The following is a 10908-nucleotide window of genomic DNA, read 5'->3' as shown; positions in this document are numbered from 1 at the left end:
TTCATATTTTTTGAAACAGCTAGTACAAGCTGAAGCCAAATGTTTCGATCATATATAATATATAATAAAGTTGATTTAAAAAAAAAAGAAAATGTTTCTGATGGCAGTCAGTGAAAATGAGGCAATTAGTATAGAATCCCAGTACTGAAAATAACACATTTAGAGTGAAAGGTCTTAATAACAATGTTAACAACATTTTTTTTCTCACATAAATATTTTATATCTTGGTGCAGGAATAAAGTTCCTATCTCCTATGTGTTTCATTTTCCTAGCAGAGCTTTACATATTTTATTTATCATTCTGCATGATCTATTAGATAACTTTATCATCTAGTATTTTATGAGAAGCAGTATTGTTGGATATTAATAATCATCCGGCTATCTATCATTAATATGTATGAATCAAATTCTTTTAAAGACTTGGCCAGATTTGAATAAATAGTAATCCTGTCTATATTTAGACAATTTCTACTTTTGATGCTTTGGCACAATCATGTAATATTTGGGTTGTAGAAACTTCAAAAGATTATTTTAAATAATGAAATTACAGTTATTTCAAAAAGAGTAGGCTTGTAATTTCTTTTAGGAAATTTCTTGGTTTAAAATAAAAACACTGAAATGTAAGCTTTGACTTTAATTTGTTCAGTAATTTAAAGTTCAAAGGCAATGAGTGAGAATGAAATGTTTTTTTTCTTATTTGGGGTGTCTTTTACTGAAATTTTATTATTAGAAATTGTATTATTAGAAATATATGTTACACCAAATATACAGATCATGGAACTGTTATGATGTACAGTTGAAATCATTGAAATTGTTCCTATGTATGTCCTTCCTCTATTAGTTCGTGGATGACTATTTGTACAGGAGTGGAGTGCATTTTTTAACTTATACATTATTCAGAAAGTGTCATCTATCTAAAACAACACTGGCTTTAGTATCTCTGATACCTTTGCCACGTGTAGCAGGTGCAATTTGAGACTCACAGAGAACACCTCTCCGTGCTGGCAGCCTGTCCCAGAGCACAGCAGGACCGAAGCACTGACTTATTGCTGGGTGCTTTGTACCGTCCCACTGAACCAACCTCTTTCACCACACGCCCTGATAATGACAAAAGATGCTATTTCACTGTTTCTCTCTGTGGTCCATTTTCTGCTTAAAAAAGCCCTCAAAATGCTGCTGCTACTGTTACTAGAAACAGCACTTTTCTGTGCTTCCCTGTGTCTCAGAATACTTAGTACCTAAGAGGTTTAGTGCTACTTTTGTGTCTCTTTTCACAGAAGGAGAAGCTGGGGCAGATGTTGACCTGAGATCTGGAGTACACCTTCCCAGTGGGGGTGCCAGGATAGAAGACCTCCCATCATCACTTTTACTCCTGAGGGACGAGGGGCAGACCTGTACTGTGGTCACAAGTGCAGAGGAAGTTTGTGTAGATGTTCCTGAACTTCAGAAATACACGCTCGACCTTCAAGAGTTGCTGCTAATTTGTTCAGTGTTCACACAGTGTGTAGTACAGGCCTCCTGCTATGCCTCGTGAGTGCTGCTGCAGTACAGCCACCTTTCCTTTTGTTTGGGTACCTTTATCAGTACAGCTGAAGGGAACACTGTGTGGACTGTGAATTCCTCTCCAAGATCATGTAAATTCTTGGACGGTACATGCTGTTGCTCTTAGTATTAATCTAACTAGCTAAAGCTGGTTTACATACATCTGCAGCTAGAGCAGAAGTTTAATGATAAATATTCCCAAATGTAGCCATGCAAATAGTGGCAAATATTGAATAAATGCATGAAATGCATTTAGTAAGTAAAAAAATCTTCTGTTTTTCCATCAAGAAAAAAACAAAGGATGATTTTTCCTTTATTTCACAGGCCAGGTTCTCTTTTGTAACCTTTAGAATTTCATACATCTTATAAAGGGATCATAAAACCTATGGTAAACATTCGAGGATTATTTTACTATGGTCTGTGTTAAGCTACTGATACCCTTCTATCCTACCCTCTGTATCAGGGGTGCAGAGTGGTTGCTCCATATTGTGCCCATACATAAGTGATTACTGGTTGGCAAATAGCCACAATAACAGAGGATATTATGTAAAATCTTAATAGACAAAACCACCCAAACAGATGAACAAACAAACTCACATGCTCTTCACCACAGTGTAAGAGGTCCTAAAAGCTGGAATTGCAAATGGTAGCAATCCCAGCCATGTATAAATCCCAAAAAGGGAGAGACATTCTTGGAAATGGTGCCACCCCTAAAGAGAGAGCATAGAGGCTAATCTTATTTGAAGGATAAGATCATCTCCCCTTGGTAGTGGCCTTACTTGTACCTAAAATAATTCATCTTTGACTTAAAATCCGACAAAATTTGCTTCTTCCCAGTCCAAAGGGGACAACTGCTGTTCTCGAGGTCAGCTCTGGAGGGGTTCACCAGGCCAGTACCTCTGTTCCCTTATAACTGTCTACCTCCATGAATGGTTATGGAATGATCTTTTTATGGCTCTGAGAAGGTGCCAGGAGAGAGGGAGAGGGGCAATTCTGAGGGCTGGAGTTTGGCTGCATGAGTCTGCTTCAGCTGCCATGCCATCTCCAGGAGAGAGAGATGAAAATAAGTACCTACCCAAAGAAATGGGAGAAAAGAGCATCCCTGGGCTTATAACCAAACAGAGTGTATATAATTTACTACACTCCCTCAAAGTGGCAATGTTTTATTTCTTACCATGCCAGACTGGTGCAGCCCAAGCAAATCAAGTGTTTAACTGTGGGTGACTAACTACAGGTGTAATGAATTAAAAGACATGTGGCTAAGCCAAGTGCAAGCTTTTCAAAGTGTGAGCATCTTCTTAAAAATGAGGTTTAGCAAATGAACAAAATGCTCCCAGAACTGCTGAATTTGTTTTCTTAGCATTTTAGTAACTGTTTGACCTGACCATTTCAAATAACCACTCAAAAGAAATGGACGTATTCAGGAGGGCAGGTACCCTGTATTTCTAAGGCAAAATACTTCTATAAAATAACACAGTGATTGCTTATAGCTATCCAAAAAGATATTGTGCTGAGCTGTCATATTTTGTGTTGCAGCCTTTTCATACTGTTGAAATATCAACACTATATGTACTGCATGTGTATAGTTAACTCTTGGTTTCCTGGTATAAGATGGGTAGGAAACCTGTATAATGTATTAACATGACCATAAAAACACCCCCCCCCAAAAAAAAAAGTCCATAATAAATAAGGGTAAGGATAGATAATATAGCCTGAAGAGTAACCAATAAGCCAAATGCATGGCATGTCCAGAACTATATGTGTATTTTAAATTATACTGATTTTTTTGGTTGAAGCTGGAAAACAGGAAGACAATGAGACTAAGAGAAAATGTAAGTTGCATAAACATTTGACACTGTAAACTATATTTTGTTGAATACTTGTGTAAAATAGGGGTTTCTGGAGATAATTGGATGCTTTCTCTAATAATAACTGTCCTTACTCTAAATTTTTATGCTTATTTACCAATTTATTGTTTATTTTTTTTCTATTCAGAAACAACTAGACTAATTTCAGCAAGAGAAAAAGCCTAGCATAAAGGACAAGCTAGTAACCATCATGGAGGGTATGACTAATCAGAAGTATTTGCATTATACAAACATGTTGCTTACAGACACTAAAAAAGGTGTTAACACAACACATCCTGAAATACTATTGAGAAATTATTGGGTATATTTGTACATAGTTCTATGTACAATTCTCTTCTGTCATTCATTCATTCATTCCCATTTATAGTAGTTCATGTAGTGTGTGATAGGCCTTTGACACAGATCTATAACCATCGAGATTTGTGACACTGAGCAGAACACAATGAGAGCCTCCCAGATCCCATCCTCTGAAGCAAAATATCTCTGTGAATCACAGGTATTGTGTTACCAGACAGCACAGCAAAAAAATTAACCAGAGCAAAACACTCGACTTGATGCTGTTACAGCTAATAGGACTGAAATGAAAGATAATTGCATATTAAAATAGAGTGGGTAGCTCTGTTTTGATATAGAGATATAAAGATGTCAGGCAAGCTAGGCTGCAGCAGCAGGCAATGGGTGCCCTGAAGTGATTGAGGAGTGAAGCCCAAGAGAGCATTCCTCACATTCCTGTGGCACTCCTCCTATACATATGCCCCACAAAAAAAGGGAATTCCAGCACTCCGGATTGGTGAGCTGAGCTTCAGAAAAGCTGGCACTTTTCTATAGCTGCAGGCTTGATTAATTTGAAGGAATTATTATCATCTCTGGATGATGAACACGAGGCATATTTAAACTGTTATTTTTTAGGGCAAAGGACGTGACATTTCCAATCTGTTACAAAAGAAAAAAAGAAAAAAAGAAAAAAGAATCTCCCATCAGGACTTCTAGGAAGCACCAATAAGCAAGATGTAGAGAATGTGGAGCACTCCCTAGTGTTTTCCCAAGATCTGCCCAGAATAATTGGTATAACTGCAAAAATATTTTGCTGACACATATGAGTGGGATTAGCCCAAAGAGCTATCTTTGTTAATGAGCCATATCTAGAAATTCAGTAGGTTTAGTAGATTACTATCTGAAGACACAGCATTTTTGAGAGCCACTTATGTCTCAAAGTGTAACATTTTTTTTCTCCTGGGACTAGCAGTGTATGTTCAGTAAGGAAATGATGGTTATCCCTGGGAATTTTCACAAATAAAAAAAATCAAATAAAGATGACAGTACCTTACTTGGAATTGAAATGTGACTGCTAGTGACTGGGAATTAAACAGATTTATTAGTGTTGACATTATTTACGTTGCGTGATCCGTATCAACCAGGGGTACACATCACTTGTGAAAGCAAATACATTAATAGTATTACCCCGCCGCTAATGGCACGTTAATAATACTTCCATGATTCGCGTTTGTCAGGCTGCTGCTGAGACGTGCTCGGAGTCGTGGTAAACAAAGAAAATCAGCCATGTTGCGAGACCCTTTATTCTTTAAAAACTTAAGTTCACGTGAGAAGAATGCGCCGCTAGATAACCCCCAGAACAGTGATAAATTAACGATTTCACACCCTTCCCTTCCTCGTTTTTTACCCCGTATAGCAATGACAGAGGGGACAGCCGGCTGATAGGGATTACTTTTGAGGAGCGTGACAACAGGTGGCCTCCCCGAAGTCACTAGATCCGGCAGATCAAGTCTTTATTTATATTTTTTTTTTGGCGTCCGGCTTGCCCATCAGCGGTATCCACGCACAGGGTGCACCACCGCAGCTGCGCTGGTGCGCGTCCCTCGGGACCATGGCGGCAGCCGCTCAGACCTCTTTTTTTTGGTGGTGAAACCCGGCAAGGACGCGTTCCCCGGGGGAGGTTACCGAGGCAGCCGGAGGGGACCCCGGCGGTCGCGACCCCCGGCGACCCGCCCCCCCTTCCCCCCTCCGGCCCGCCCCGGCCCGCCCCCCGCCGCTCCGCCTCCCCGAGCCGGCAACTTCCCCGTCGCCGAGGCGGGCGCGGAGCCCCCCATCAGCCCGGATGGGAGGAGGAGGAAGAGGAGGGAGGAGGCGACGACGACGGTGCCCGGGGGGATGCGGCGGAGCGGGCCGGCGGGAGGCGTAGAGCCGGCTCGAGAGGGAGCGCCGAGCCCTTGTCGCCGCCGCTGCCACCGGCGGGGCTCGGCCGTCGCCTGCAGCTCCGGGCGGCGGCGCTGCTGAGCCCGCGGTGCCTGCGCGGCGCCGCCTCCCGCTCCTCGCCCAGCGCCCCGGCCGCGCAGCGCCAGGCCGCGGCCGCCTTCCCCCAGCGCCTCCCGGGCGGCGGCGGGAGGCAGCAGGGGCGCGATGGCGTCCTACGTGGATAACAGCTTCCGCCAGGCGGTGATGAAGAACCCGGCGGAGCGGAGCCCCCAGGTAAGCGCCCCTTGCCCGCGGACCCCGCGGCTCCCTCGCACGGCGGAGGGGCCGCCCCGCTGCCCCCGCCCGCCCCGCGCAGCCCCGGCCGGGGCAGCCCGGGGCCCCACGGCCCCGCTCCGGGGCGGCGCGGCCGCGGCTGTCCCCCTCCCAGCTCCCGCCGAGCTCCCCAGCGCCGAATTCCCGGTCGGCAGCTCCCGGGAAGGCGCGCATTAACGCGACAACTTTCCTCCTACTCCCTAATTCTGGGGGAAGGAGAGGGAGAAACGCCAGCTGGGTTTGTTTTTTGAGGGTTGCTTCCGGTGAAAAGAAAATGAACTTAGAGTATAATTTTTTGGTGGTGTATTTTTTCTTTTTTTCCCTTTTTTGTTTTCTCCCCTCCGTGTGTGAGTGTGTGTGTTATTGCCTCGGAGTACGGGTGGCTCAGGATTTGAATTCAATCCCTACTTTTACAGAGCTGGCTGGAGCTGGCAGCGCTGTTTCATAATGTAGGGGCTGAGGTCAGTGGTATTCTTGGCAAGTCCTTGCTCTCCAAAGTAGGGTGAAATCCTTACACAATGGCACCAGGCAGGAATTTTTTAGATACCTGCGCCGGGCTCCTGGAGCCCTCTTTGTCAGAGGAGTGTGTGAGTTGAAGCTGTTCGTAAGCGTAGTTGCGCTTAGAGAGGCTGAGAAAGGTTAAGCTGGGGACTGGAGTGCGTACAGAAACATTTTGACTTAACATGACCTGAAAAACAACTAAAGTGAATGAGTTCCTTCTGCTCCCGAACGGTTGCTGCAGTGGCTGTTGCTGCCAACTGTCTAAAGACTAATAAGCTTTACACTGATCCCCACATCAAGCCGCGGTTCAATAGCTAATGATACAAGGAGTTACTTTGCTTGGAGTTGTAATGCCATCTGTCCTATTTTCTAAAGGCTTGTCCTGCTCTCTGAGCAGTCCCTGTGTTCGGGTTTTGGGGAAGAGATGCTGTTACTGATTGTTTTGGCAGGCGTCCGACTGGCTGGTGGTGATTTCAAATTGGGGCAAAGAGGAAACCTTGACTTTCGGTCAGCACCCATAAGTCATTCCTCCTACTATAGATACGTCATTGTGGTAATGTTATTTTTATCCCCGTGCTCATGGAATATGTGTGAGAAAATGAAACTTTGCATGGAAAAACATACTGATTGCACAGGCATCATATGTGGCGTGCCTTTTTGGCAGCTCTGTTTTTTAAATTTTTTTTTTTCTTTTATGAAAAAAAAGGAAGCTGCTTCTGGAACATGTTTTTGTGGTGCTAAACTTGTTTCTCTGTCCTTGTTTGACCTTTTCCAAATGTCTGTTTGCCTTCAGTGCTGGACCCAGCCCTTTAGAGTGTTGTGAAAGCTGAAGGAGGCTGAGTGCTCTCTCCTGGGGAAGACACTCTCTGCAAACTCGTAGCGAGGTCACTTGGACTGGCAGAGGCGTAGATTCCAGCAGGGAGAGCCTACCAGCAGTGTCCAGCCTCAGGACATGGTTATCGAAGCATGGTGGGGTGTTTGGGAGGAGAGGTGCTGCCAGATGTTCAGAAACCACTAGGTCAGGCTGTGGGGCCACCAGGCTGGGTTTGGGGGATGATGCTTCCCCTGTGTCATGGTCTGTGCCATGTGTACTGTTAAACTTTCTCATATCCTTGCCAGTTGGCCTTGTTGTCTAGAAGGGCTAATAAGGAAACACGAAAAGGCAGAAAGTGAGAAATGACGCAGTGAAGAATCCAGCCCGAATGCAGGGATAAAGCCCAGTGAAGGGCACGGAGCAGAGAGCTAAATTGGGAACACCAGGACTGCGTTAGTGCTGTGAAACTTCCCGAATCAGCACACTGGCAGCCTGCTGTGGCAATCACCACAGGAAAAGAAGCCCACCCTTAAATCCATGAAACTGACACTGGCCCAAAATAATCCACAGATCAGACCAAATATGTGGGAAAGCTAATGTGCTAATGTTAGCAGTGGAAATACTTGAAACTGGTGGTGCCCTCCTGTTGCTGCTGGGGAGACTGGGCTTGCAGCAGAAAACTTGGTAGGTGTTTTTGTAAATGGATTATGTTGAATTGTCTGTGTTAGTTTTCTGGTTCTCTGTTCAGGAAGTTTGATTTTATTTTACAACAGTACTGGAATTTGAAAGGAATATGCTTATGCATATCATCTTTCATTATTATGTGTAAAGGAAAAAATATATAGAAAGGTACAAAGACCTTGTTTTTCCTTCTTCCCTTAAAGTAACTTATTGTCTCTTTACTTGTATTTTCCTATCCTTGCTATGCTATCTCCAAAAGATAGATACTTAATTTTGGCTTTTGGGAAGTCATGAGGCTTCTTTAAAGTCAAGAGAGGGTTGGAAGGAGAAAATATATTTATCATATTCATGTCAGTACAGGAAATAGCAAGAGAAGTATGTTGGTAGCATATTTGCTTCTTATTTACGTTAACAAACTCTTTGGGGCTCAGCTTCTCCCAAATCACGATGAGGTAAATATCTGTTTGACATTACTATTCACCCTGGACTGTCAGGGTGCAAATTTGGCACCATGCCTTCACTGCAGGCTCAGAGGAGAGGACTGACAGAATGATAGCCAGCATGTACAACTTCGAGAAGTAGGTCTGATAAACATTGTTGGAGATGGCAAACTTAACTTGGCATGAACTTTTGTAATGCAGAAATCTCTTGGTAATTTTGGACTGGGATGAATTTCTTTTTCTTCAATGTAAACAGTGTATTCTGCAGTTGCTTCCATAAAGCATTCATAACTTTATATCTCTTTGGTATATCCTCCTTTACAGAGTGTTCCTGAATTTTGTAACTCACAACTCAATACTCTGTTGGCCAAAGAAAATGAAAAAGGAAAGGATATATATGTGGCCTGCACTCTAACATGCCTGTTGTGTAACTCTTCTCTTTAATTGATGTATTAAACGATTCATTTTCTCTTTGAAGACTTGAACTAGGAAGTTAATTTAACTGCTTTGGGGAATCTAACTTTTAAATGTTCATAAATTACAAATGGTTTTATGCCCTTAAGCTGTGAGTAATAGCAATCTAGTTCTTTTCTCTCCTAATGTCCTCTTGCGTGGACTGTTATAGCTTTATGTCTTTACAAAACAAATTCATTTTGGCATCATAGGCCATTTTAGAAAGCGTGCAGTTTTATACTGGTGTAGCGTGGTCTGAAAAAATAGGACTGTTTTTGTTTTCAAACAAGAAAAACTGAGCCCTGATCTTTCTTTATCCTAACAACTCATTTGCATGGCATGGCATGTGAATAGTTAGTTGCTTCAGAAACTCTGCATACTGTTCACTGTTTTTATGCCATGGGTGATGTCTGCAGGAAGAAATTTTTTGAATGTGTGCCTTATATATGTTTGATGCCTAAGGTTTGTTTCTGGAAACTGCCAGTGTGGTACATGAAGGCAGTTCAACACGGCAGTAATGAAGAGCAGGGATACAACAGCATCGGACCAGGGTGGAGGAGAGAGCTGTACAGTAGCCCTTAGTTTGATACTAATGCGTCATTTAATGTCAGAAGACCTCTAAACAGGATGCTGTTGTTAAGTAGATACTCTCTTCTTGAACACTTGAGGAAAAGTGCTTTAATCATAGGATGTACCTATGCTTTTTCCAAATAAACTTTCAGCTTGTTCCTCAGTTGTGTTATTTTTATACTTGTAACCAGTAATAGCATGATTGTGTGCAATCTTCAGATAAGCCAGAAATGAACATCATCTTCTTGCCGCAGTGATCTCTTAATAAATAAATACAAGGCTGTGTAGTTTAATGGGATCAGAGAAACTAAGCATTTTATATGTGAGTCTAGCAAAAGAATATTTAGTCTTTAAATTCGAGCTGATCGTGTGTCTGTATATCAAATGCACGAGAAGACTAAAATGATCTTTTTCAAAAGAGCTTATCTGAGATTTCTTTCCTTTGAGAAATAAAAAATATTTTGGATCTTGAGTTTTGCTTTCAGATTTTCTTCACTGTCAGCATGCTATTCTGTTGCCATCTTTTTGAGGTGAGTATTTACAGAGGAGGATAACCCCTGTTATCAGGCTGCTAACAGCAATATAATGCTGAGAACTGATTCTGTTGCTAAATTCTTCTGCTGGTTTTTGGTAATCCTGAGGAGCAAAGGACTGTGCCTGGTATTTGGTTGTTTTGCATTGATATAGTGGTCTTTCCATAACGCATCTCAGGGCTTTGTTATGTGGATGTGGTTATTCAGGAGCAGCCTTACTTTGGCAAAGCTGGATGTTCTGACTCTTTCTGGGGAGCCCATTTGGCCAATAAAATTAGAGTCCTAACTGTGCTTCCCATGGTGGTGTTCAGGCTTTCTGCTGACTGCAGTGACTAAATCTGAAGTGGGGTCATGAGCCTGCTATGTTTTGTGTTAACATTGGGACCATTGTTAGTAACACAGCTTAATGAAAAAAGGTTGTTGCTGGTTCTTGATCTGGGCTTCTTTCTTGCTCAGCAGTGGACTTCACTGCCATCATAAAGTCAGCTGTAAACGTAGTTGGTCTGAACCAAAAAAAAAACCCCAACAAACCTCTAGATGCTGTAGGGTTTTGGAAACTTGTTCAAAATAGTTAATATGCCCTGAACGTGTCTGAAAAACTGTAGGTTAAATGGTGCCTTGTGGCTCTTGGGCTGTAAGTAGGGGGGTGGATACAGATAAAATGAGTTAAAATAGACTAATGTATCTAGAGACCTTTAACCACAGGGATTTTTCCTGCTGTGTTTCAGCACTTAACTGAGAGCATAAAAACCAAACAAACTATTGGGAAAAAGTGATACCTTTACCTGACAAAGCAACTATTTGACTATTTGTTTAGTGCAGAAATAACACCAGAGAATGTATTTTGGAAGTAAGTGTACTTTTTTTTTTCTATAAATGTTTTTCTTAAACCAGTGTTACTATGCAGCATTATTTCATGCCCAACAAACTTATTTGTATGAATATATCTTTTTTGTGGCTGATAAGTAAAGCTGAAAATCC

At 42.4% G+C, this 10908-nt stretch overlaps 1 protein-coding gene across 8 annotated transcripts in view; it reads left to right on the top strand.

Moving 5' to 3' along the window:
- Positions 1 to 5746: 5746 nt before the first annotated feature.
- The window catches only part of RAPGEF2 (Rap guanine nucleotide exchange factor 2), a 183004-nt gene continuing 177842 nt past the window's right edge, over positions 5747 to 10908 (top strand). For 7 of the 8 annotated variants that reach the window (XM_014262039.2, XM_014262029.2, XM_014262016.2 and 4 more), the window contains exon 1: positions 5747 to 5896. In XM_014262039.2, the coding sequence (XP_014117514.2) occupies positions 5828 to 5896 (69 nt within the window). In that variant the 5' untranslated portion in view covers positions 5747 to 5827. Of the gene's footprint in view, positions 5897 to 7884; positions 7935 to 10908 lie in introns of those variants that run through there. The other variant, XM_088056149.1, reaches the window with a different exon arrangement.

Source organism: Pseudopodoces humilis, chromosome 6 (assembly GCF_049639895.1).
Source record: "Pseudopodoces humilis isolate 2021_Gansu_Grassland_sample_001 chromosome 6, ASM4963989v1, whole genome shotgun sequence".
NCBI lineage: Eukaryota > Metazoa > Chordata > Aves > Passeriformes > Paridae > Pseudopodoces > Pseudopodoces humilis.
This window is presented reverse-complemented; position numbering and strand designations above follow the sequence as displayed.